Source organism: Galeopterus variegatus, unplaced genomic scaffold, assembly GCF_000696425.1.
Source record: "Galeopterus variegatus unplaced genomic scaffold, G_variegatus-3.0.2 Scaffold2851, whole genome shotgun sequence".
NCBI lineage: Eukaryota > Metazoa > Chordata > Mammalia > Dermoptera > Cynocephalidae > Galeopterus > Galeopterus variegatus.
The window spans coordinates 201,653-228,572 of record NW_007728962.1 but is presented as its reverse complement, the minus strand read 5'-3'; the positions used below and the strand labels follow the sequence as shown (position 1 = coordinate 228,572).

The window sequence follows — 26,920 nt, the reverse complement described above, 5'->3', positions numbered from 1 at the left end:
TGTTACGACGGCGCGGGGCGCCCGCAGCGCTGCCTGCCGGGGTTCGAGAACGTGGCGTTCGGCCGGCGGGCCGAGGCCTCGCACACATGCGGCAGCCCGCCCGAGGACTTCTGCCCGCACGTGGGCGCAGCGGGCCGGGGCGCGCAGTGCCAGCGCTGCGACGCGGGGGACCCCGGGCGCCACCACAACGCCTCCTACCTCACGGACTTCCACAGCCAGGACGAGAGCACCTGGTGGCAGAGCCCGACCATGGCCTTCGGCGTGCAATACCCCACCTCCGTCAACATCACCCTCCGCCTGGGTAAGTGCGGGCTCCGGCCACCGTCCCTGTGTCCCCTGACCCACCCCCACCCCGGGAGGCTGAGCTGCTGCGCGCCCCCGATTGGACAGTGGGACCCAGACGCAGGGGTGGAGGGCTCGGGAGACTGAGGGGGTGCCCCTTGGAGCTCGGAGGGGCAGGAAGCCTCCTGGGAGCCCTTTGCAAAGCTGTGGATCTGGGTGCAATTACAATCCCTTGTAATGGTTCTCCGTCCTAGACCCAGACTGTTGGGGAGAGGGGCACAGGTGACACACCAGGGGGTGAAACGTCCACCCTCCAGGACAGGGCTCCCAGCTTCGGGTCTTCTGGTCGACTTCGGGGGCTCAGTGGACCCCTGAGGCTATCTGCGATCCTCCGGTGTGCTCTGGGGGATCTGAGCCAGGGCATTCGCTACTGAATGGGCAAAGTAGCCCTCTGCGCAGGACCAAGCTTTGTCATGCTGGTCGGTAGCTGGACCAGTTGGTGTGGCCTGTCTTCCTTGTCCAGGACCCCTCCATCCAGTCCCACGTCAAGGTGCAGGAGTCCTTAAGTCCCTGGGAATCAGCACCCAAAGTCTGGACCGGGCCCTCACTCTCGGCCTCCCCCACCACAGGGAAGTGGAATGCCCCCCCACCGAGTCCAGCCCAGTCCAGTGTCCTCCATGAGCCCCTTCCATGTGCCAGCCACTGCAATGAACATCTTTCCTGTTGCAGCCACACTGCCCTTTCAGGGAGGGGCTGTTCTCACAGATTCACTCCCTTATCTGTGATGTCACAATCTCCCAAAGCTTCAAAAACACAAAGTATTTTTATAACTCGTTTTGGCTACTAAACCTGGTGTGAGGCTATGGATGGACTTTTTTTTATCCTAGTGAGGGTGAGTATTCATTTCGCTCCTGAAATCTCATCTGAGTCCAGCCTGCAGCCCCAGATGCCATTGGGAAGGGTGGAGGGTGGGGGGCCGTGGGGGGTTAGCAGTATGTGTGGTATAAGGCTTTTATCATCTTCCTAAACTCTGAAAAGTTCAGAATTCCAGAACACATCTTGAGCCAACGAGTTTGGATAAGGGATGATGGGGGTGCATCCCCATTTTTCAGATGAAAACACTGAGGCTCAGTGAGGTTGGGTGTTTTGCCCAAAGGCACACTGCTGTTAAGTGACATCTGGATATGGTTATCTGTGTACATCAGAGGTCAGAGCATAAACCCCTTGACATGACCTCCACCACCGCCAGTTGAGTTGGCTCCTGCTAGGCCTGGGTGACAGTGCCCTGTGGAGAGCAGGAAAATTACACTGGAGTAGAGAGGAGAGCAGGCAGGAGCTGGCAGAGTGCCGCCTGCCACTCCAAGAAGCTCAGTTCCCCTGGGGTCACGTCACCTTCTCTTGGCCTATGGGGCTTCTGGATGGGGCGGGGTCTCTAACCTGTCATAGTGGGGGGGAACAGGTAACCAGTGGGGAGGGGAGAGGCTGAGAGACTTGGCTGGACAGGGCTGGCAGAACCCCAAGGCCACAGGAGAAGGATAGGGCGAGAGTGGGGAGACACTGCTCCACAACGAAGGGTGTCACATGTGTCAGAAGGAAAGGGACTCAGCCCAGGCACCCACGAAGCAGGATCGGGTTGGGGAAACTTCCAGGTGTTTGGATTTGTGGTTAGTCCCCACTCACGGAGCACTTATTGTGTGCTGGGCCCTGTGCGTGAGCTGCGTGACCTCGTCGAACTCTACCTGGATCCTTTAGAAGCAGGTGGTTCTGATCCCTGTACAAGCAGGGCTCAGAGAAACCCCGCACTGTCAGTGTGGAGCCAAGATGTCACATGCATGCACGCACGTACACACACACTCCAGGCCAGCATCCTTCCTTTGTGTGGTACAGCAACTAGGAGGGAGTCCAGAAGCATTTGTACAGCAAGAAAAGAAGGAACGAGTGAATGAATGAATGACGGTGTCACCTCCTCCATCCTCTGCTTCTGGGCCCAGCTCCAGGTTCTCTTTTGCCTGCTCTGGGAGGCAGAATAGGGTAGAAATCACAAAACAAGGCTTTGGACTCAGGCCCAGCAGAGCCACTCGCTGGGCAAGTGATGTCACCAGTCTGTGCCTTGGTTTCCTCATCTGTGCAATGGGGGTAAGAGTGGTCACCTCCCAGTTGTGCAGGTTCCATGAGCTCAGTTTGGTGCCATGGCAGTCATTGTGTGTGACCAGTGTCCATCCACTGAGGATGGCTCAGGGCTGAGGTTCCCCTGTGGGGTGGGCCGTACTGCAGGAATTGAGAAATGCTCCCCTGGCCAACCCGGCTCCCAAAAGACATCCTGACCCTGGACGCTGTTTACGTAAGCGGGGTGCTGGGGGCCTATGGCAGCCCCAGATATGGCCCAATTTTGGTTCCATATGACATGTTTGCTCCAGGCTAAGCCATGGATTGCATAACATCAGGGGAAGGAGAGGTCTGGGATTGTAGGGTGTCCCTGATCTTTAGAGGAGGTGAGCCGGGGAGCCCCTCTCCTTGGTCCTCAGGCCACCTCTGCTGGCTCCATCCTCCACCCTCCCCTACCCTTGAAGCCTCGTGGGAGGAGAGAGTGGGCGGCCTGCTCTGGCCCAGGATCCTCTGGAGGCAGTGGGGTGAGGGATGGGGGAGGGAGAGGCTGTTCGTCAGCCTGGGATGGAGGTCGCTGCTTTCCCAGCCCCCTGTTGCTCTGGACATCTGTTCCAGATCCTGCAGTCACTAAGTTGAGCCTTCCTGTCTGGGATGAAAGGCAGCAGCGGGGTCTGGCAGCTCCACTGAGGCCCAGGGAAGCCGGCTGGGCTGGGGTCTGGTGGCGGTGGGGAGCGTGGGGGGAGTGGACAGTCATCTGGGGTAACAAACATGTATCGAGGGGGCTCTAACCACGTGCCAAGAACTCTCTGAGTTGGCATCCCGACCTGGCATGGTTTGTTCTTTTATAGATGGGGAAACTGAGGCTCTGAGGATGAGATCAGTTACCCCGGGTCACACAGGCCAATACATGGTGGATCCATGACCCTCACCCTAACTGCACTTCACTTGGCAATAATGCTGGACCATGTGCTTCTGGGAAGAACCCAATCTGAGCCATGGCTTTTGGTGGGGACGGGGCGAGTCTTTCCTTCCTGGAACCACAGAAAGGCTCCTGAGTCCCCAAGCAGATGAGTTCTGAGCCCTTGAGCCCCAGGTGAAATTGCAGGGTGGGCTCCTGCCTCCCCACCCTCCACTCTCCAAATGGCTGAGCGCCGAGGTGACTCCTTCCTGTATTCATTCAGCCATTCGCTCAGTATCTGCCGCGGAGGTGTGGCTATGAGCAGGACGATGCACAGTCCCTGCCCTCGTGGGTCTGCCAGAAGGTGGACTGTATGGAGGAAAGACATAAATGAGGATTTATGCTCTGAGAACATGCATGGGGGGGACAGGAAGGGCCTTGCAGCAAGAAGCCTGGCTCTGGGTGGAGCTGGACTTCAGGGGGACCCTGCCTGCCCCTGAGGAGCCCCGGAGCCAGCTGGGTCTCCTGAGCTCTGGCTCCATCACATCTTCCTGTCGAGTGGGCGGCTGTGTTTGTATTGGCTGGGGCCTCCTTCCTTCTCCCTGGGGGATCTGGCTGGAACACTGAGCCCCAGACAGGTCAGGGGTCAAGGCAGTGGCCCCGGTTAGCTGCCATCCACCCACGCAAGGGACCCCCATGGCCCCTGGGCCCAGCCGGCCTTGGCTGCCTCACCCCTCTCTGATCCTCCCAGGACTAATGCAGGAGTTTCAGGGTGGGAAGCCCAAAAGCCCAGGAGGGGTGCAGGCAGCCTCCCCGTGGGCTTGCCAGCCACCACACCTCCCGCTCCAGCTGCAGCCAGAGGCACTTCGGCAGGACCGTGAACGGGACAGGAGGCTCTCCCGTCCCTGGTCTCCGCACATGTGGATGCCTCTGCCTGGCATGCTTTCTCTTCCCACCTTCCCGCTAACCCACGTCTCATTCACAAACATGACAACTGAGCGCCTGCCATGTGCCAGCCCCTGTGCCATGCACTGGAGATGCAGCAGCAGACAGATAGCTGTCTGCACACTCAGCCCAGAGGTGACCTCCTCCAGGAAGCCCCCACCGCTCCAAGCTGGGGCAGAGGGACTGCCTATGTGTCCTTGTAGCCCCTTGCCCGTCTGGATCACGCTGCGGGGAGGTTTTGGTTTGTTTGAGTTCACCCCTATCTCTGAGCTCCCAGAGGGGATGCCTGTTTTCACAGCTGTACCCCAGCGCCCAGCACAGGGCCCGCGGCACAGGGGTGCTGGGTAAATGTTGGTCGGACGAATGAATGGAATAACAGCTAAAACTTAATTGTGCGCGTGCTGCATGCCTGGGACTGTCCTAAGTGCTTTGCAGGCATTTGCCGATTTAGTCCATTATTGTTATGCCCGTTTTGCAAACAGAGAAACTGAGGCACTACATTCAAGTCATTTGCCCAGTTAACCCAAGGCCCCAGAGCTGGGAAGTGGTGGAGCTGGGCTGTGAACCTCAGCTGCAAGACCTCACCGATCTTCCTCTCCTGGACAAGGGAGTGAGTGAGGGATGCATGCGGGAATGACTCCCGGCTCTCCAGGTGCGCACACGCTCCCCAGCCGTGGGTTCCCAGCAGCGCCAGCCTTCCTCCTGGCTCTGCCCTGCTCCTGCTCACTCCAGGGCTCCAGGCCCTTCACCTGCCTCCCTCCCCGGGCCAGCCCTCCCATCAGGTGTGCACTCGCCCCATCTCACATCCTGGGTTTGCCTGTTGGAATTGCGGTCCACTCGCCCTGGCCCAGTCTCCCACCTGAGCCCTTGACAGGGTAATTTCACCAGCCTCCTGAATGTCTACCAGCCCTTGGATGTCATACAAGGGCCTCATACTTAGAGTCCAAAAGTAAAGGCACCTGCGTTCATAGCAGCGTTATTCTCAATAATCAGAAGGTGGAGGCACCCAGGGGTTCACTGACAGGTGAATGCATGAGCAAAATCAGTGCGTGCGTACAGTGGGCGCTTGTTCAGCCTTGGCAAGGAAGGACGTGCTGACACGTGCTACAACATGACGGACGCTGGGGCACTATGCTAGGTGAAGTAAGCCAGACACAAAAGGACAAATACTGTATGATTCCACTTGTATGAGGTCCCTAGAGGAGTCGGATTCATGGAGACACAAAGTGGAACAGTGGCTGCCAGGGGCTGGGGGAGGGGAATGTGGAGTTACTCTTTAACGGGGACAGAGTTTCAGTTCTGAACTTTCAGGAAAAGTTCCAGAGACAGATGGGGTGGGGGTGGTGGTTGTGCAACAGTGTGAATGTCCTTAAGGCCACTGAACTGTGCACTTAAAATGGTTAAAATCGTAAATTTTGTGTTATACATATTAAAAACAAAAAAGCAAAGTCAAGGCATCCTTCTTCCTCCCCTGGTCTCCCTATACATGGAAGCAAGAAACTCGTGAATCAGCTCCCTCCTCAGCCCTGTGCCTTCAGCATTCACCAGATAGCTGGACCATTCTCAGAATGTTCTTGGTGTTTGTCCTCCTCTCCATCATCCCTTCAGCTCCTTGTCTGTTCCCTGACTTGTTGCAGTGGTACTCAGTGCCCCGCCAACTCTTTGCACACTTGTAGTTTGTACACTCCAGTCATGGCTCAGCTCTGACTGGACCTCAGAATCCTTCTTAACACAAAGCCCTAGGCAATCATTAATCAGGCAAAACCTGTTAAACACCGGGTTAGACAACTGACTTACCAATCCCGATTCATATTAAGGGCTCAGAATTCATTCAAAGATGGGAGGGCTGTGATGGATCCAGCCCCATTTCATCCAGGCTCTTGTGTCTGGCATCATGGTCATGGGGAATCCCCAGCTCTTCACAGGGATCTACCATGCCCAGAATTGCCAAGAGCTAGGACAGAGGAAGTAAGGAACAGTGGGCAGCCGGACGATGGGACTCAGGGACCTTGCTGTGATCCCCCCACAGTCTGGGAGCAGCACTCCCGCCTGGTTCTAATGCCCACGCTGGGCAGGGCAGCCTCGCCCACACGTTCCCAGCTCCTCTTCCCAGCCCCAGGCCGTGGCTCCCCAGATGGCTCCGATTAAAAGGCTTTGTTTTGTTTCTATTTTCCCAAAATAAGACTCTCCGTTCCGAGCTCATTCTGCTTGGTCAGTGCCGGATGTGGGCTGGCTTGGATTTATGACTGTCCCAGTGTCATTTTTGATGGGCTTTATGTCCCAGCTGTCTGGAGAGGACATGGCTTGGCACTCCTGGTGCTTGGCCTTGGGGGCCTCTGCTGCACCCATATAATGGGTCAGCCAGCCGGAGGATAGGAGGGGGCGGGTGGACCCTCTGTGTCTGCGTGGGCACCAGCACCCCCTTCCTGGGCAGCCCTTCGCCCGGGGAACCCACAGAGCCCCAGTGGGAGGGTAGCCTGGTTCCAGGCAGCAACTTTGGGGGCTGCAGTCACGTACAGACTCAGCTATTTTCCACGGGCTATTGGTGGAGTCTCTTCTCCTTGCTGAGCCTCAGGCTCCTCATTAGTACGACACAAATAGTGATGGAACTGTTTGAGGATCTCAGGTATGCAGTGTGCATAAAGCACATAGCAAGGTCCCTGGCACATAGTAGGTGCGAAATACTGGCTGCTGTTGTTAGAGACTCATTTGAGGATCATGACTTGTAGGCACAGTTGGGACAGTGTTAGGCATATAGTCAGGCCTGCCTGCCTGTCTCAACTCTCTCACTGGGTTAGAAACTCTTTGAAGGCATAAATCATGCTTTGTCATTACTCACTCATCCGGTAAGCATTTATTGAGGACTTACTATGTGCCACGCGCTGTGCTCAGCTGTAAGGATTCATGGCACCTGCCCCCGAGGGGGTCACAGACTAGTGGGAGAGATGGTAGGTTTTCATAGAACAGGATGAAGAAGCCCAGGGAGGCTGGGGGAGTGTCAGCAAGGCACCCAAACCCATGGATCCAAGGATGAGTGGCCAATTAGCCAGGGGAGGCGGGGAGGAGGGCATTCCACACCCGGCTGGGTGTTGGCAGGGCTGTGGCTGCCTCGTGGTGGAGCCTGCAGTTCAGGGTGACAGGAGCGTGGAGAGGTGGGAGGAGTGAGGCTGGAGCGTGTGCTCAGTCCGCTAAGCCCCGTGGGATGAGCAGGGATGCATGGGAGCCAGCCAGGTGTGGAGCAGGGGGAACAGCATTCCAGGCAGGGGAACAGCATACTGGGCAGCCTGGAGGTAAGGGGGGCCATGTGTTCCCAAGCAGTGTCACCCCCAGTTAACAGTTGGGAATGACATTTTGGTCCAGCTTTCCCAACACGAACACACCTATCTCAATCACTTGGAAGCCTGCTTGGGCCCTGGAGCTTGCAAGTGTCTGGGTTGGGGCTGCAAACTAAATTCTTATGCCATTTAGAGGATCTTGGGGCTGTTTTATTTCCCAGCCTTTCGGTTGCTTTGGGCAGAAACCTTTTCATCTCAAAGCACAGATTAAGTTGTTTTCTTGGTCCTTCTAATTAACTCTTGTAACAAAAAGTCCCGCCGTGTCTCTGTGATGCTGCTGTGGTGTCTTCTCTCACCTCCTGGCTTGGCAGGGCAGGAGGAGCCCTGATGTTTCCTAGCGCGTGATGTTGCTTGTTTGCATGAAATCCCAGTGACTGCTTTTTTCCGATCGCGCTTCTAGCTGCCAGCTACCTTTTAAGTGGCTCCAAGCTCCCCTCCCGAGAGGTGTCTGGCTGCTCGGTGTTTACTGAGGAGTCTGGGCAGGCGGCCTGCAGCGGGCTCCGCACAGCGCCTTCGGTGGACGCACGTCTGGGCTGACCCCTGCCTGGTCCCGAGGCCTGAAGGCTGCGCGTAGCAGACACTGCCTGTGATTGCTACACACGCTTGCTTTGAAGGGACTCGGAGTTTTTGTGCCAAGCTGTGCCACAACGGAACTTTGAAAAACATGTTAAAACGGAACGTGGCAAGGCGGTTGCTTTTCAAAAATTTTTGTAAAAATGTGTTTTCTCCCATTTTTAAATTAGAACAAGCTTCAGGAAAGAAAATTGGAAAAATGCAATAAAACTGAAAAAAGGAAGAAGAGTCACTAATGTCCTGAAGACAAACACACACGCTTACCAGTTTGACGTCTTTTTTGCCGGTTCTTTGGGGATCTTTAAGTAGAAATCTGATGATTCTGCTGTCTTGTCTTTCTTAACCCAACATTTTGGCTTCAGCTTCCTCTGTGCGTTACAGACGCTCTGTCACTGATTCAATGGTGTCAACCATTGTGCAAATTTATGTCCTACTGTTTACTTAACTTTCCCCTTATGGTTCCAGTTTTTCCCTTCTATAAAAAAATGCCGCGATGAATGTTTTCATGCATGTAGGATCCTCTCCTCGCTTGGATTCCAGAAGTAGGTTTTCTTTGCCAAAGGCCAGGAATATTCTTGTGACTCTTCATTCATGTCACCAAACTGCCTTCCCAAAGGGCCAAAATATATTTTTCCCCAAATTCTTGTTATTGTGGTAAAATACACATAACGTTCACCATCTTAACCATGTTAAGTGCACAGTTCGGTGGCATTAAGTACATTCACGTTGCTGTGCAGCCCTCGCCACCGTCCGTCTCCAGAATTGTTTCCATCTTCCCAAACTGAAACTCTGTCCCCATGCAACACCAACTCCCCGTTCCCCTCTCCCAGCTCCTGGCAGCCACCATTCCATGTTCTATCTCTATGAATTTGGCTATTCTAGGTACCACATGTAAGTAGAATCCTACAGTATTAGTCTTTTTGTGACTGGCTTCTTTCACTTAGCATCATGTCCTCAAGGTTCATCCATATTGTAGTGTGTGTCAAAATTTCCTTCCTTTCTAAGCTGAGTGATATTCCATTGTGTGTGTACACGTGGTGTTTACCCACTCCTCCATCGACGGACACGTGGGTGGCGTGCATGTTAGCTACTGGGAATAGTGCTGCTGTGAACACGGTGTGCAGACATCTCTTCGAGGCCCTGCTTTCAGTGCTTTTGGGTGTACACCCAGAAGTGGAGGTGCTGGATCATATGGTAATTCTATGTTTAGTTTTTTGAGGCACCACCAAGCCGTTTTCCACAGCAGCTACACCATTTTATATTCCCAACAACAGTGTACATGTGTTCAATTTCTCTACGTCCTTACCAACACTTATTAGTTTCTGGGTTTTTTTTTTTCCTTTTTGTCTTTTTTACTGACCGGTAACGGGATCGCAACCCTTGGTGTCGCGCCCGTACCGGGGACTGGCAATGGGATTGCAACCCTCGGTGTTGCGCCCGCACCGCGCTCAGCCAGTGAGCAGGAACCGGTCTCCACATGGGATCCGAACCCTCGGCGGGAGCGCCACCACACTCCCAAGCTACGCACTCTCCAGTGCGCCACCGGGCTGGCCCCGAGTTTCTGGTTTTTTGATAGTAACCTTAATGAAGGGAAGTGAGATCCAATTATATATGTGTATGACTTCAAAAACTCCATGGAAAGATTTGTATTATCTTTTAATTCTATTTTTCTAAAAACTTTTTTTTTTAAAGATGACCGGTAAGGGGATCTTAGTCCTTGACTTGGTGTTGTCAGCACCACGCTCAGCCAGTGAGCCACGGGCTGCCCCTTCTACAAACTTTTTGAAGTACCCTTGTGTAAACACACGAACACACACACACACACAGTCATCCCCTGCATAGCGATGTCACAGTCATCAACAGCTGCATATACGATGGTGGTCTCACAAGATCATGGTGCCTGTTCCATACAGTCTAGCTGTGTAGCAGGCTACACCATCTAGGTTTGTGTAAGTAACTCTATGATGTTCGCACAACCAAATCGTCTGATGCATTTCTCAGAACATACCGCAGTTGTTAAGCGACACATAACTGGATATATATATGTATGTGTGTAAATATGTATATATTTGTAATTTGTAAATAGCTTTATGGAGATATAATTCACATACCATACAACTTACCCATTCAAAGTGTACGGTCCAGTGGTTTTAGTATATTCACAGAGTTGTGCACTCATCACCACAATTTTAGAATATTTTCATCACCCCTGAAAGAAACTCTGTCCCCGTTGGCAGTCACTTCCCATGTCCCCCCAGATCCCCATCCTGACTCCCAGCCCCCAACAACCACTAATGTACTTTCCGTCTTTGCAGATTTGCCTATTCTGGACATTTCATGTAAGTGGCATCATACAATCTGTGGTCTTTTGTGACTAGCTCCTTTCATTTAGCACAAAGTTTTTAAGGTCCAGCCACATGGTATCACGTGTCAGTACTTCATTCCTTTTATTGCTTGGTCACACCCCATGACATGATACCTATGACACATGATATGACACACCACATTTTATTCATTCATTCATCGGTTGACAGACATTTGTGTTGTGTCCGCTCTTTGGCTGTTATGAACAACGCTGCTGTGAACATTCACATGTGTGGACATATGTTTTTACTTCTCTTGAGCATATACCTAGGAGTGGAATTGCTGGGTCATATGGTAACTCGAGTATGTTTAACATTTTGGGGGGGCTGCTGGCTGGTATGGGGTATGTTTTAATATTTTGAGGAACTGCCAGGCTGTTTCCCAAAGTGACTGCACCATTTCATGTTCCCACCAGCAGCGTGTGAGGGTCCCAACTTCTCCACAGCCACCAACACTTGTTAGTATCTGTCTTCTTGATGACAGTCATCCTAGTGGGTGCAAAATGGTATCTCATTATGGTTTTGATTTTGATTTCCCTGATGGCTAATGATGTTGAGCACGTTTTCATGTGCCTGCTGAACATTCGTGTATCTTCTTTGGAGAAATGTCTATTCACATCCTTTGCTGTATTTTAATTGGGTTGTTTGTCTTTTTACGATTGAGTTGTAAGAATTCTTTGTATATTCTAGATACAAGCCCATCACCAGATATATGATTTGCAAATATTGTACCCCGTTCTGTGAGTTACCTTTTCATATTTCAGTGGTGTTATTTGAAGGGCAAAAGCTCTGGTTTTGATTAAGTCCAGCTTATCTATTTTGTCTTTGGTCACATGTGCTTTGGGTGTCATATCTAAGAAGTCTTTGTCTAACCCCAAGCCACAGAGATTTGCTCCTTTATTTTCTGCTAGGAGTTTTGTAGGTTTGGCTCTTACATAGAGCCAAGATGTTAAAGCAGAGGACTAAGGTGATTTCTCTTTGGTACCTAAGGAAGATTATGGTCGGTGACAGAGGTGGCCACAGCGTGGGCTGGAGAGAAGAAAGCAGACCCTGGGTGGGGGGAGTAGGCTCTGGGGACTTGGAGTCTACTGCTAATGATAGAACTTACAGCAAGGGCTCCCTCCATTGGTCATTGGTTCATTCATTCATTTGTGCATAAACACTCGGTGAATGCCTGCCACGTGTCAGACACTTTGCTAGGTGCTGGGGTGGCAAAGATGAAAAAGAAAAGCCAGGCGCTGGTGGGGAGGCTCTTTGTCTCTCAAAGGAAGCCGACTGAGGAGCAGTGACCCTGTGTGATGAGCTGCATACAGGAAGCTGGCCCAACAGTGGGGTGTTATGTTATAAGAGGCTCCCCTGCAACTCGGGGAGGATGTGGGGTGGGCTTAGGCTAAAAGAAAGCTTCTGTGAGGAGGGGGTCCCCGAGTGGAGTCCTAAATGGGGGGTGGTATTTAAGCCAGCATGGAAATTGCCTTTTTTTTTTTTGTCCTTTTTGAGACCGGCCGCACCGCGCCGGCCATCCCTATATAGGATCCAAACCTGCGGCGGGAGCGCTGCTGTGCTCCAAGCGCCGCACTCTCCCGAGTGCACCACGGGCTCGGCCGGGAAATTGCCTTTTAAAATTCACCCTTTATTTCCTTGTTGCTGAAGTCATATATGCAGTGAGTTTAGAAGTCAAATACTTCCTCAGGGCCAACTGTGGAAGGCAGCAGGAGCTACCCCCGCTCGCCCACCCCAGCCTCCCTCCCAAAGCCCCCCACACAGAAGCAGCCACGCTGCACTCCATGAGCTGTTTCTGTCCCCTGTTGCCTCCATATCTCCCAGTGGGGTGCTCGTATAGCCAAATTTTTCTGTTCTGAGGCATCACTTGTTGGCATCCTGTGAGGGAAGAGGAGGAATTAGGGACCCCGTCCTTCCTGCCCACCCTGCTTCCCACCCACAGCCACCCTTTCTATCCCCGGTCTCCCAGCGCAACTGAGTCATTGTGATACGTCTGGTTTGTTGTTGTGTGCGCTCCTGGAGCATGGTGGCGGCAGCTGGGTAGAGTGGAGGTGCCGAAAGTGCAAAGGCCCCCAGAGCGGTGACAGCAGCATGGGGGAGGGGAGTGGGGCTGAAGGCAGGGGACAGGAGAGGCCGCTGGGGGGTGGGGGAGTGAGTAGAGAGGCCCCTCCAGGAAGGGCGAGGAAGAGGAGCCCAGGAGCAGACCCAGGAAGGAGGGCCAGGAGGGCGGGCTGCACAGAGGCCTGGGGCAGGGGTCTTTTGAGGTGATGGAAATGCTCAGAGGCCCAGGAAAGAAGGTAAGGCAGGGTCCCCTGGCTGTGGCCATGAGGGGCTGGGGGTGAGGTGACTTTGCAAGAGCAGTTTCCATGGAGTGGCCCAGAGAAGCTGAATCACAGTGGGTTGAGTTGAGAGATGAGGCCACGGACCCAGCGGATCTAGACCTCTCTTGGGAAGTTTGGATCAGAAGAGAAGTTAGGTACAAGCTGGAGGAAGTGAGGGGTCCAGGGAGGATTTTGTTAGGATTAGAAGGGAATGGAACAGGGGTCTTTAGTCACTGCAAAGGCATGAGACCAAAGGCACAGGTGGCAGGGTTGGCTTTGTTAGGGGATAGTAAAAGAAATAACTTTCTAATGGTAGAGCAGGCTGTTTCAGGATGTGGCCACATCCCACTGCTGGAGATATTGGAGCAAAAAGAGATGGTTGCCTATCAGGGGTGTTACAATGCAGATTCCTGTGCAGGGAGGTGAGTTGACCGAGATGAGAACTAGCCAATACCGGGGGAGCCTGCCAGTTTCTCCCACCCCAGAGAGCCTCTAACGATCCAATCAAGACAGTGCATGCATGCAGCCACTCTGTTGCCCCTGGACGAGGATTCCAAGTGTCCCTTCCCTTCTGTAACATGGGTCCACATCCTCCTGGCTGCAGGAAAGGCTTACGAGATCACCTACGTGAGGCTGAAGTTCCACACCAGCCGCCCAGAGAGCTTCGCTATCTACAAGCGCAGCCACGCGGGCGGCCCGTGGGAGCCCTACCAGTTCTACAGCGCCTCCTGCCAGAAGACCTACGGCCGGCCCGAGGGCCAGTACCTGCACCCCGGCCAGGACGAGCGCGTGGCCTTCTGCACCTCCGAGTTCAGCGACATCTCCCCGCTGAGCGGTGGCAACGTGGCCTTCTCCACCCTGGAGGGCCGGCCCAGCGCCTACAACTTCGAGGACAGCCCTGGGCTGCAGGTCAGAGAGGAGAGTGGCTCGGGGGTCGGGACCGGGCTGCAGGTGGGATGCGGGGGTCAGGGGGACAGCAGGAGAGTCGCAGTGGCAGGACCCTGTGGTTTTCAGACTTTACACTGCAGAGACCTTTGTTGCGTCTAAATCTTTTGTGGATGCCGGATAATGAAATAGATAGAGGGGCTGCTCGGTCCACCAGAGGTGTCCCCTCCCTTGCCTCCTGGGCAGAGCCCTGTGTCTCCCAGGAGCCATGTGACAGCCACCAATCCATCTGGCCCCTTCCCTGTGTGGGTGGGCACCTGAGGCCTGGAGTGGGGAAGGGATCTTCCAGGGGCGTGCATGAGTTGGTGGGAGGGCCCCGGCCAGAACGTGAGTGTGTGCAGACCCCCAGCTGGTTCTCCTTCTGGAACTGTCTGCTGTGGGGCTTCGCTTCCTCCCCCTGTAAACTGATAACAGGGTCTGCCCCAAGGGCTTTTACAGGATAAAATGGGGAAAAGTGCCAAGAACATGAGCTTTGGAGTCAGAGTCCTGGGTTCTAAGGCAGCCCTGCCCAACAGAACCTCCTGAGATGTTGGACATGGTCTCCAGCTGCACCGCCCAGTGTGGCAGCCACTAGCCACGTGTGACTCTGGAGTACTTCAGTGTGACTAATGCCACTTAGGAGCTGAATTTTAGTTTTATGTCATTTTAATAAATTTTAAATTAAATAGCCACATGTGGCTATGGCTGCCACCTTGGAGAGTGCTGCTATGGGGTAGTGGTGATGTGTGTAAGTGTCCAGGACAGAGCGTGGCATGTAGCAAGTGTTCAGTCACGCTCTGAAGGTGAGTGTTCACGGCAGCTCTCCTATCTTGTCCTGTGGCAGAGAGAGCAGCCGGCCTGTGGCTCTATCTGTCCATTTAGGTCCCTCCAGCTCAGCCCACATGGGTCTACACCTAAGTTTGTGGCCCGCATATATGTCCACATGCCTGCGTGTCAGTGGCCACTCAGCTGCAGATGTGCAGGTCTTCCTGACATTGCCGGGCCCCGGACAGCTCTCTAGTCCATCTCCCTGGGTTCGGACAGGCCTCCGACGCATCAAACTGCCATCTCCTTCCGTCGAGACTTTCAGAGCATCTCCTTAGCCTATCTGGGGTAGCAAGGGGGCTGGGGTTAGAATCCTGTTTGTTTCCAGAGGAGACACTGAGGTCCAAAAGAAGTTGTGTCCTGCCCGCGCTGCGCAGCACAAGGAGACATGGAGGCTGCTGGTTTGGGGGTCCTCGAGAACACCCTCAGTTTCAATGATCCACTACAAGGACTCAAAGAGCCCAGAAAAGCTGCCGTACTCACGGTTATGATTTATTACATTGAAAGGGTACAGGTTGAAATCAGCAAAAGGGAGAGGCGCATGGCACAGGGTCTGGGAGAGAAGCCGTCCTCTCCCAGGGAGTCAGGGGGACAGCATTTATTTCTCCCAGCAACAGTGGGTGACAATATGCGCAGAGTATTGTCAACAGGGAAACCCGCCTGAGCCTTTTGGAGTCTGGGGTTTTTACTGGAGGCTGGCCACTTAGACAGGGCCAACGCCTGCATGGCTGACCTTAGTCTCCAGCCCCTCCAGAGATCAAGCCGATACCGTGTGGCCCAGGCCCCTGTCATAAATCACATTGTCAGTGTAGACTCGCTGGCGTGGCCCAAGAGAAGACACTCGTATCAGGCAGGACATTCCAGGGGCTTAGTGGTCACTTCCAAGGAGCCAGGGGTAAAGGGCCAAACCTCTCTTTGGACAAAGTGAATGCTTTACCACAGATAATCACATCTCCAGACGCCCGTGCCCTGCCTGTCTCATCAAAAATGTCCACATGTCGTCATCTTGATTTCAATCTATTCTCTGCGGGGCTCCAAGCTCTGTACATTAGAAAACACCAGCCACGGCTGGCCGGTTAGCTCAGTTGGTTAGAGCACAGCCTTATAACCCCAAGGTAATGGGTTCAGATCCCCGTGTCTCCCAGCCACAAAAAAAAAAAGAAAGAAAGGAAAAGAAAACAGCAGCCGAGGTCAGATGCAGACAGGCAGAAAGGGCCAGGCTCTGCCCCGACCTGCTGCGGGCAGCTGTCACCTGGCAGAAGCTTAGGTGGAGATCCTTGACAGTCACAGATTTCCTGATTTGTTGCCTCGTGTGTTCTGGACACTGTGCCTGTTGGAGAAGTGACCTTTTCAGAAACGTCCCCCCTGCTGCTCCTAGGCAGAAGCCAAGGTCAGAGAAGGCTGAGCAAAGGCAAGTTCACCTTGACCTTTTCTACTCGTCCCCGCCTCGAGACACATCTGGGGCACACGTCCTTTCTCAGAGGACATGGAGCACGTTGGGGTGGGAGGTAAAGAAGGATGTGTCCATGAGGCTGTGGGTCGTGGGGCCCTCCGCCCTTGGGGAGCAGGCTGTTGCAGAGCCAGGCCACCAGAGCTGAGTGGTGCTGGAGCCCACGTAGACCAGGAGCCGAAGCTGTCCGCCTCCTGCTTCTCCTTAACGCCATGGGCTGCATCCGGGATCTGTCCAACACCAAACCCAGAACCCACTGGTGGTCTTGGCTGGAGCCACTGCAAGTGCAAAAGCCCATCACCTGGGTACAGAGAGGCTTTGGTTTGCCCCAAAATGATCTTCAAGGAATCAAGGAGTGCCCTCTACAATCTGGGCTAAGGGAACAAATCCCCCTCTCTCCCGGCTCCCGTCCTGTGTCTCAGAGACTTCAACCCTGTTCCTTTACTGCCATTGACTTTGCAGACTGAGGGAGCAGGTTACAGGCCAGAACACGGATGCAGGAACCCAGAGGAGGGCCACTGATGGGCAGGTCATTACTCTCTCTGGGCCCCGCTGGTATGATGAGGGTGCTGGGGTAGATGCAGGAAGGCAGGCTAGCCTAGTAGTTAAAGCTTGGACCCTGCAGTCAGATAGACCTGAATCCCAGCTCTGCCATGCACCAGCTGTGCAACTTGGAATGCTTACCCTCTCTGAGCCTCATCTGTAAGTGGGGATAATAACCCTACTCGTAGCGTTATTGTGAGGACCTGAGCCCTGATCTCACAAATGTCAGCAGCTGCTGCACCTTCCAACTCTGACATCGGCTGGTTTGAGTTCTCTGGGTGGCACTTTTCCTGGAGAAAGGAAAGAGTCTCAGAGCCTTTGGCTTGCACTGCTGGGTTCCCCAGCCCAGGCCCGTGGCTCCCTGCCCCTCTGCCACTCCAGGGACCAGCAACATCAGCATCACCAGGGCACTTGCTAGAAATGCAGATTCCCCAGCCCTGGCCCCGACCTCTGAATGTGAAGCTGCACTTTAATGAGATCCCTGAATGCACATTGCATTTGAGAAATGCAGCCATGGGTGACTCAGGGAGTGACGGGGACCTGCAAACTCAAGCACAAACTTAGCATAGTGCTGAGGTTCCCATGTAAGTTTTCTGGTGCTGGACGCCTCTCCCCGGCCGAAGCATCCCCAGGCAGAGGCCCTGGGTCCCAGGCAGTGGCCCTTGAGTTGCTCAGCTCAGGGGGAGCAGGAGAGGCCACTGGCCTGAGTCATGCTGGGGCTAGAAGACAGACTGCCGGGAGCTCATTGTCTGTACCGAAGGGCCTGATTGCCGTACCAGGGGCTCCTGGGCTGAATTAAAATGCTGATTAATATTCAGCCGGAGCTACCTCTGATTATAGCAGCAGGCAGATGAAAATGTCAGTCTTCACATGGGTTTCCCCCACTCCCCACCACGCTCTTCCGTGGGGAAGCTGTTCATTCTGCCATCAGCAAGTATTTGTCGAGTGCCTGCTCTGTGCCAGGCAGAGTGGGAGGCTGGGGACGCAGCGAGAACAAAGGGCCCCGAGTCCCTGCTCTCGTGGGGCTTACGTTGTCATGGGAGAGATGTCACCGGGAACAGGTGACGTGTCCATGGGAGCCTGATCCTTGGCATGTGAGAAGCCGAGAAACCTAGGGCCTGCCCCATGCCAGCCCCGGCCGAGTGGGGTAGAAGGTCGCCGGGGCATATTATCCCTCAGCTGACCTCCAGAATGAGCCGCTGGGAAAATGCGGGTGACCCCCACAACAGGGTCCCCAACCCCAGCACCTCTACTGCTTCCTGAGCATGTGCCAGCCTCATGCCCAGCTACTGACATGGGCCATCCTCCTCCAGACACCCTCGTGGAGTGGGGGAGGTGCTACCCTTGTTCCATTTCACAGATGGGAAAGTGGAGGCTCTAGATGCTGAGTAGTTGCACAGCTGGTGAGTGGGGCACCCAGGTTGGCATGACCCCAAAGCACAGGCTCTTTATTTCTGTGGTGTCTTCAGAATTTGTCTGAGCTTAGCTGCCCCTTTGTCCCAGGAGCCCCCCAGGGTGGCTGGGAATGAATCCTCAAGAACCTGCTGATGGCGTCCCCTTCCCTCTCCCAGGAGTGGGTCACCAGCACTGAGCTCCTCGTCTCTCTAGACCGGCTCAACACATTCGGGGACGACATCTTCAAGGACCCCAAGGTGCTCCAGTCCTACTACTATGCAGTGTCTGACCTCTCCGTGGGTGGCAGGTAGGCAGAACCAGGACGCTGGGTCCCAGAGGGAAGGCAGGAGGGAAGCCGGGCCCCAGGTGCTGGTGCAGAAGGTGGCTGCCGCAGAGGAGTCACCACGTCGCTCTGTGGAGGGGTGAGGAAGCCATTTGCAGCGTCCAGGGGTGCAGAGAGGAAGCAGCCTCTGGGTCCTTGGCCCGGCTGCATCCTGCCTGGGGCCCCTCCCCCTGGGCAGCCCGCCTCAGCTGTTCCCACCACACCAGCTATGCACACGTGCCGGACCCGCTGGGTCTTGGTGCCTGCTGTTCCCTCAGCCTGGAGGTCCCTGCCCTTGGAGGGAAATGTCACCTCCCTGCCCCAGAAGGAGGTGCCCTGCCATCTGGCCCCCTGGCCCCTGGGCATCAGTCAGTACAGGTTGTGGTTGGTCTTTTTCTCCTCCGACATCTGTCCTCTCCAAGAGCAGGGCCTGCCCAGGAGGCAGCGGCTCGACCCTCTCTGCTCCACATCCCAGGGCCCGTCTTGCGTGCAGCCTCCGGGTGCTGGAGCTCCAGGAGGGTTGTGGAGCCGGGGGGAGACACAAAGAATGTCTCCCGCATAAGCATTTCTCAGGTTCCTTCTTTGAAAGTAGAGAGGACAGATGTGTCCCTCCCCAATCACATGGGGTGGCAGATCTGATCTGGTCGCTCCCCCAGTGAACGCGTCAGTGCGCACCAGAGTAGCAAGGATGGGCGAGGCAGGGAGGGGGCGCGCCAGAGGCCAGGGCTCTGCAGACGGCCGAGGCCTGGGGAGGGACGAGGAGGAAGGTCGGTGTGGCTGCAGTGGACAGCGGGGATGGGGAGGGCGCAGTGTGGCCGGAAGAGGGTCAGTGTCGTGGCTGAGTTCATTCTCATCCACAGTCAATGGGAAGCTGTTGAAGGACGTGGCCTGCGAGGTAATAGGGTCAGATTTTTTTTTTTTTTTTCCTTTTTTGTCTTTTTTACTGACCGGTAACGGGATCACAACCCTCGGTGCCGCGCCCGCACCACGCTCAGCCATTGAGCGGGAACCGGTCTCCACATGGGATCCGAACCCTCGCGCTCCCAAGCGGTGCACTCTCCAGTGCGCCACCGGGCCGGCCCTAGGGTCAGATTTTTAAACACCCCTTGACAGCAGAGTGGGGATAAGAGAGTGAGACACCGATCGTTAGGGATAGGGTGGGAGAGACAGGGTCACTTGGACCAGGGAGGCAGTGGCAGGTGGGAGCAGGGTCTGAAAGCTATTCAGGATGGAAAAGCAGCCGGACGTGTGTGTGATGGGCCGTGGGAGTGGGAAGGGAGGACGACAGCCAGACTCTGGGCTTTCATGACCGAGGGACGCTTGGGTGGCTTCACACTCAGAAGGTGGCCGGGGCACGTGCCCCGCTGCTGCACTCGGGGGTCTGCATGCTCCAGAAGGCTGGGGCTTGGGAGCGATGGGCACTGGGGGTGTTGGTGAGGACCCCTCTGCTCCTCCTTCCCCTTCCATCCCCACCTATGAATCAGGTCACACCTGGGAGGGGGGCCCTCCAAGGATGGCAGACCGCAGCGAGCTCCAGAACCTGCCGTCAGGGGGCTTTGGGCCAGAGAACATCTGGGTCCCAGCTGCCAGAGCTGGACCACCCTGAAACTGGCAGCTGGCTGGGGAAGGCTGCTCACAGGCAGGGGACAGGTGGCCCAGCAGAATGGGTCCCAGGATGACCCAGGGATCTATCTCACTGTCCTTTCCATGGGTCAGAGGGCTTCCTAGTGGGGGGAGGTGTTGGCAGCACCCCCTCAGGACAGGGGCAGTCCCTCGTCTCCTCCCCAATGACCAATGACTGCAATACTGCCTGGTCCCCACCTCACCCCTGCCTGCTCTGGGCTCCTGTGAGGATGCAGTGCTGTGTGCCTTTCCCGTGCCCTGGGTCCCCAGATTAGAGAAAGCCCCAGGGCCCTGGCAGTGGTCAACGATTTGTCAATGCCTGCTGAGGGTGGAACGCGGCTTGTGGGAGCCACCAAATAGCTGTAGAGGAGTGTCCAGGAGCCCAGAGTCTGCACTGAGTTGGGGAGGAGAGGCTTCAGCTTTGAGCTCTGCCACTTAGCGTCCTTCACTTCTGAGGCCTGAGCCTCAGTTTCCTCATCTGTGAAATGGGGATAATAACGGTCTCTCCCACCTCCGTGGCCGGTCCTGAGCAGAGCTGGGAGCTGGAAGCTGTGGTTGCCGTCTAAGTAGCTCGTCTGGTTGCTTGGGACGGGGGTGATGACCGCAGGGGGTCAGGCACCACCAAGCACGCCATGTGGCCCTGAACACCTCTGTGTTCCTGCCTGGTTGCACCTGTCCCCTGATCCTGTGGGTGGCATGGGGAACGGGCCCAGGATGCCTCAAGACACAGACTCTTTGGGGATTTGGGATAACTTGGGAGCTGTCCCCCATATGGGGCAGCCTCTTTCTTGCTCTTGTAAACACAGCTGAAGCAGAACTTCACAAGATGGCCTCCCCGGCCCTCACGCCCATGCCCCTGGGACCACTGGCCCACCTTCCACCGGGGAGACTGCGATGACTTCTCCCTGGGTGGGGCTCCTCCCAGGCAAAGTCTTCTGCAGCCACCACTTACTAATTGACGGCCGTGGGCCTCTGTGCCTCAGTTTCTCCATCTGTGCAACGGGAGTAGTAACAAGCTCACGAAGAAGAATGGGCTTATCCGTGTACAGAGCTCACAACAGTCTAGTGCAGTCAGTCCTCTGTCACCACTGCCCCCAGGGCACATAGCAGGGGTTCCACAAAGGCTCATGTTTGAGTGGTGGAAATCAGGGACTCACACCCCTACGCAGGAGCTACCCGGTGATTAACCCCTCATCTGCCGTGCCTATCCTGCCCCCAGTCTCTGGATCCCCTGCTCTGTGTTCTTTTCCCAGGTGCAAATGCAACGGGCATGCCAGCGAGTGCGGCCTGGATGCGGCGGGCCGGCTGACCTGCCGGTGCCAGCACAACACCACCGGCACGGACTGCGAGCGCTGCCTGCCCTTCTTCCAGGACCGCCCGTGGGCCCGGGGCACAGCAGAGGCTGCCCACGAGTGTCTGCGTGAGTGTCCTGGGGCCTCGGGGACCAGAGGCTGGCGGTGCAGGCTGAGAAACAGACTCCCCTGAAACCTCGTGGCAGGGCTGCTCCTGGGGGGCCCGGTGCACAGGGCGGGGTACCCCTGCTGCTGCAAAGATGAAGGAGAGCTGAAGGGCGTGCATTTAAGCCTCAGTCCCCCCACAAATAGCCCCCCAGGCCGGGCCCACCCAGTAGAGGCGCCATAGGGGGAGAGCTGGGAAGACCCCCACTCGCTCCTTTGTTTTAAGTGCTCCAACCCCAGCTGCTAATCAAAGCCAGGCTGCCCCCGTCCAGGGAGGTGCTGACCTGCCCACCCAGCCTCCCCCATGGAACCCCAGGCGGTCTTTGAGGTCCCGGCTCCCTGTGATGTGGCTTTGACCGCCTAACCTCAGAGAAATGCTGAGAGAGGGTGGTGCCATCAGACCTTCTCCAGGGATGTGGGGCTGGGAGGGGGGTCCCCCGCCTTCCCTCCCAGCTGGTGCCTGCTGCCCGGCTTCCCACCCTCCCCCAGCCCACCCTGTCTCCCCAGACAGCCTCCAGGCTCTCCGTGTGTCGCTGGCGCTGCGGCTGCTGGCAGGAGGAGCCTCTTCACACGCAGGCTGGCCTGACTGCCTGGGCCACTGGTGACCAGGGCTGGGGCAGGGAGGAGACAGCCTGCTCTGTGGGACACGGTGCCCTGGGGGTCTGCCAGGACCCTAATGGGTTCCTGCTGCCCTTGCTGGCCTGCCTCCACCAGGAAGTCCTCCTGGGGCTGAGGAAGCAGTGCCAGCTGCTTGCACATTCCAAGCCTGCGGCTACTCCGTGGTGGGGACATGAAAGGCCAGACTGGTTCTCCTGCCACGTCCTCACCCCTGTGGTCACATCTCTGCCCTCCTGGTCACCAGCCTGGAATCTGGGGCTTCACACCTGACTCCTCGCCCCATGCCCAGCCCCAACCAGGCAGCCCCTGAACCCTGAATTCTGTCCTGTTGATGTCCCTCCAACCCATCTAACTTGTGTCCTTCTCCTCTGGGTGCTGATGCTCCCTGTCCCCTGCTCTCCCTGCCTCCAAGTCTCTCTCTAATGTGCAAACTCGATCACATCCATCCCCTGCTCAGACCTCCCACGGCTCCCCCTGCTCCAAGTGAAGTCCACTGACTGCGGCGGCCCAGCCTCCCTGGATCAAGCTCTGCCAACCTCTAACTTCACAGCTGCCCCTGCACACTGGCCCTGAGTGGCACGCTGCCCCCTGCACGTGGTCCCCCCTCTTCCCCGCCCATTACATGTCGCGCCGCCCTGCAGCAGCCTCAGCGCCCACCCGCAGCACAAGCTCCTGCTTCTCTGGCCGTGCCACAGTTTACCCTCCAGACTTTGACCTCCTGCCGGGGACACTCCCACTCCCCTCTCCTTTGCTTGGCTCACTCCTCCTGCCCAGAGTCAGCACAGCCGTGACTTCCTCCAGGAAGACCTGCTGACCCCAGCACGGTTGTAGGGTCCCCTCCTATCAGCTCTCAGAGCCCCCCTGCTTCTCCCGTCACAGCGCTGCACCTGCAGTGTTGTCACCTGCTGGCTGCTCGGCTTCCATCACACTGTGGCAGCACAGGTGCAGCAGCCGGCTCCGTGCCCCATTCACACATGCACCCCAGGGCTCACCAGGGGAGCAAAGACAGGGCCAGCCCTTTACACATACTTTTTTTAAAAAATGATTTAATGAGTAAATGGAGGGTGACTTGTGTTTTCTGTATGCCTGAGTGATCTCACAGCCTCTGGGGACCAGAGTCACACTACTGTTATGACTTGGAGAATCCACGAGAGATTTTGGAGAGAGCCACACTGCCACTCCAGGAGGTGGTTGTTCTGTAACCCATGATCAGGTGACCCTGCCTCCTGGTTTGCCTGGAACGGTTCTTTTTATGCCTGTTGTTTTGGTGTATGGATTCACGGTGCACCGTTTGCTCTTAAGAGAGTCCTGTTTTGGAAGATCAGTTGGTTGGTCTGCATATCCTTGATCAAGCCGGGCCTGAACTCCATCCTGGACTATGCTCTCATCCTTCCCTGAGCTGCCTGCTTGTTCAGCACAGGGCGAGGCCTGGCACAGACTCCTCTCCTACCACGTGCCAGGGCCGCTCACACACACCCTCCCCCGCCTCCCGCCCATAGCCTGCAACTGCAGCGGCCGCTCAGAGGAATGCACGTTTGACCGGGAGCTCTTCCGCAGCACGGGCCACGGTGGGCGCTGTCACCACTGCCGGGACCACACAGCTGGGCCGCACTGTGAGCGCTGCCAGGAGAATTTCTATCACTGGGACCAGCGGACACCATGCCAGCCCTGTGACTGCCACCCGGCAGGTGAGTGGGTCCCACCCCCCAGCTCTCCACCCCCCACCCCTATCCCGACCTCTGCTGCCCTGTGCCCTTTCTCCCCAGGCTCCCTGAGCCTCCAGTGTGATGACTCGGGCACCTGCGCCTGCAAGCCTACTGTGACAGGCTGGAAGTGTGACCGCTGCCTGCCTGGGTTCCACTCTCTCAGCGAGGGAGGCTGCAGGTGAGGACAATTATGAGGCAGGGTGCTGAGTCTCGGGGTGGAGGGCAGGTTTCCTGTAAGAGGCGCCAAGTTCTAGTTTGAGACCTGGTGAGGGAGGGCTGGCAGGGAGAGGGGAGGGACAGGTGTTCCAGGACGGGGAAGAGCACAGCAAAGGCTCAGAGGCAAGCAGGAGGTGAAGCTTGGCACAGCTGAGCAGGGCGAGAGGGGGCGGAGAGGAAGAGGGGACCCTGGAGGGCTCAGGAGGAGCTCTGGACCGACGGAAAGCAGCAGGGGGACAAGGTCGGAGGCCGGGCGGAGGCCATAGCAGGAACACCTTGGCAGCGTGCGTGAGCGTCTGGCTGTGGAGAGGGAGACAGTGGGCAGATTCCAGAGCCCCTCACAAGGTGGACTTGGCAGGAAGTGGTGACCAGGGGGCTGGAGAGGAGGAAGGGTGGAGCCTGGCCCTCAGGGTTTGGGCATCTGGGTGGAGGGGGGTATGCAGGGGGAGTGGGGCGGGGAGAGGCTGCACATTGACCGGGTGTGCTGAGTCTGTGGCACCTCGTGGGACAGCCACGGGGAGAGAGATGGGCAGGGGGCCGCTGGGGTTCGGAGCTCAGAAGAGGGGTCTAACGCCTTTACCATCACTTGATTGAGAAAATACACAATGACCAGAGAAAGTAAAGCTGTTATAAATTCAGAAGCACTTTAAATGAACTTGGCTTTGGTTAACGACAGTCTCCTCGTGTATTTGAAAGGCAGCGGAAGCGTGATGGGGTGTGGGGAGGAGTCCCAGACTCCTTGCAAAACACTCGGTGTTTCTGGGCACAAAACTGACCATTAGACAGGGACCTGGCTGCTCCCCCAGGGTCTCTGGCCTCGGGACCTTGGCCTGTGCCACCCCCACGCCCAGCCTCCCCAGCCTGTCTGGCGGACTCACTCCTCGTTCTCAGCTGGAGCACCTCTCCCTCAGGAAGCCTCCCTCCCATCTGCCACCTTGCCCCCCTTGCCCCCGCCGGGTCAGTGCCCCTCCCCGGTGCTGCCACAGCCTCTCAGGCACTCCTGCAGCACGCATCACACTTCCACGTCTGCCTGTCTATCCATCTGCACTGGGCTGTAGGGTCCATGAGGGCAGGATGCACAGATGGACAAGTGGGCAGGGGGACAGATGAGTCACTATAGCAGTGGGTGGATGGGTCACCTCCTTGGCCAGGTGGGCACAGTAAAACCAGGGGGCAGGCTCTTGAGTCAGCCTGCCTCCTGGTATCGGGAACAGGAAAGGGTAGGGAGATTTCTAACTAGGATGGGCCATTCCTGCTCTGAAGTTGCACGTTGGACACTTTTCCCCTTGTCCTGTCTCTTTGGCAGACCCTGCACCTGCAATCCTGCTGGCAGCCTGGGCACCTGTGACCCCCGCAGTGGGCGCTGCCCCTGCAAGGAGAATGTGGAAGGCCACCTGTGTGACAGGTGGGTGAGCCAATGACAGTAAGCCTGCCACAGGTGACCTCCGGGATCACTGATGAGGCACCAATACTGGAGAGTGGAGGAGCAGTGGGGACACAGTCACACGGACCTGGGCAACCCTGTCCCCCTGCACCTTTCCTACCTGAAGGCTTTATGGCAGTGCTTACGCCTTGATCCACCCACCATTGATGGTTCATACGCCAAGAAATTACATCTGCTTTCCTAGCTTGAAATCCTGAAAAGAAATAGCTGGAAAGGATAGGAGAACTCATCTGTCTAATCCAGGGATAGCAAAACCACGGCACTCGTACTATAGCCCTCCCGTGTGCCACCCACAGCAGACATCACCAATGGGGCACAGTGGTCCTGACCACGAGCCCTACCATAACCTCAGGGTCCATCTCAATGCCCTGCTCCGAGAAGCCCTCACCCGTTGAGCTGAGAGTTGAGCCGATCAGTTGTCCTTGCAATTCTATCATGGTACAAATGGGCCTCTGAGGCTCAGCAGGACAAAGGGACTTGTCCAAAGTCACGCCGTCCATCAGCTGCCTCTTTCACGTGTTCATGAGGCTTCCGAGCTCCAGCAGTGGGGCTGGCAGACAGACGTGGGTTTACCTCCTCGGGTACAGTCTGTCTCCTTTTCCTGGCTCTGTGTCTGACATCTGAAGCCCTTGGCAGCACCAAAGCCATGTGACTGGCCCCGGCCTTGACTCTCACCTTGGCCAGCCCCAGACAGCCCCTTCATCTGTCTCTGAAGGGTTTTACTCTGTGCCCCCACCCCGAGACCTCAAGTGAGGAGGCAGAGTTGGGGAGCCACATCTAACCTCAGCTCCACCCTGACTGCTTTGTGACCCTGAATGGGTCTGCTCCTCTGAGCCTCAGTTTCCCCATTTGTGAAATGGGAGGGCGTGGTGAGATGTGTTCATCTGAGCTTGCTGGTCATTGGAGCCATTGCAGCTTCCTATGAATCAGATTCCTCCATGTGGCACCTGCTCAAACGGAGCCTCCTGGGGTCCAACCAGGAAGCTGTATTTGTAATAAGCGTTTCCCCAGGGCTGTTTGGAGAAATGGCTGCTTCTAGCACTGGGACAGGGAGAGGACAAGATGAACCTAGAGTGTCTTGTAGTGCCAGAAAGCAGGGAAGTGCTCAAAACAGAAACAGACATGAACCAATCAAAAAAAAAAAAAAACCCAAACCAGGATGGGGGCCCGTGTCAAAAGGACAGGAGCCAAACCGAAAGACCTCCCAGAGCTGGATCCACTTGAACAACAAAATAAACAATAGTATTGGATTATAACCCAGAGAATAAACTAAATATCCACAAGTCCACACTGATATAAATAGATGATTGAATAAATAAATAGACAGGGACAAGGGGACAAATCTTCCTTGCAGAAGCATCCCAAAAAGTAAATGAGGGAAATAGAAAACCACTGCTGGAACATCACAGTAGTACGTGGCTGCAGACGAGCTGCTGATGACTGCTGACGCTGGTGGGTGGGACTTTAAGGAGAAGCAGGATATTTGCATTGCCTCAAATATCTCCCTCAAAATATTAATTACTGTGGTGGTTTTAACATATGTCCACAAGTTCTTTGATAACCCCCTCCAGGAG

The 26,920-nt window shown here is 55.9% G+C and overlaps 1 protein-coding gene across 1 annotated transcript in view; it reads left to right on the top strand.

Annotated features, from left to right (window-relative positions):
- The window catches only part of LAMC3 (laminin, gamma 3), a 65,930-nt gene that overhangs the window by 702 nt on the left and 38,308 nt on the right, over window positions 1-26,920 (top strand). Inside the window, exons 2-8 of the mRNA XM_008583208.1 lie at window positions 2-301; window positions 13,428-13,732; window positions 18,137-18,267; window positions 21,159-21,325; window positions 23,480-23,668; window positions 23,747-23,864; window positions 25,209-25,307. Coding sequence (XP_008581430.1) covers window positions 2-301; window positions 13,428-13,732; window positions 18,137-18,267; window positions 21,159-21,325; window positions 23,480-23,668; window positions 23,747-23,864; window positions 25,209-25,307 — 1,309 coding nt within the window. The remainder of the gene's footprint in view (window position 1; window positions 302-13,427; window positions 13,733-18,136; window positions 18,268-21,158; window positions 21,326-23,479; window positions 23,669-23,746; window positions 23,865-25,208; window positions 25,308-26,920) is intronic.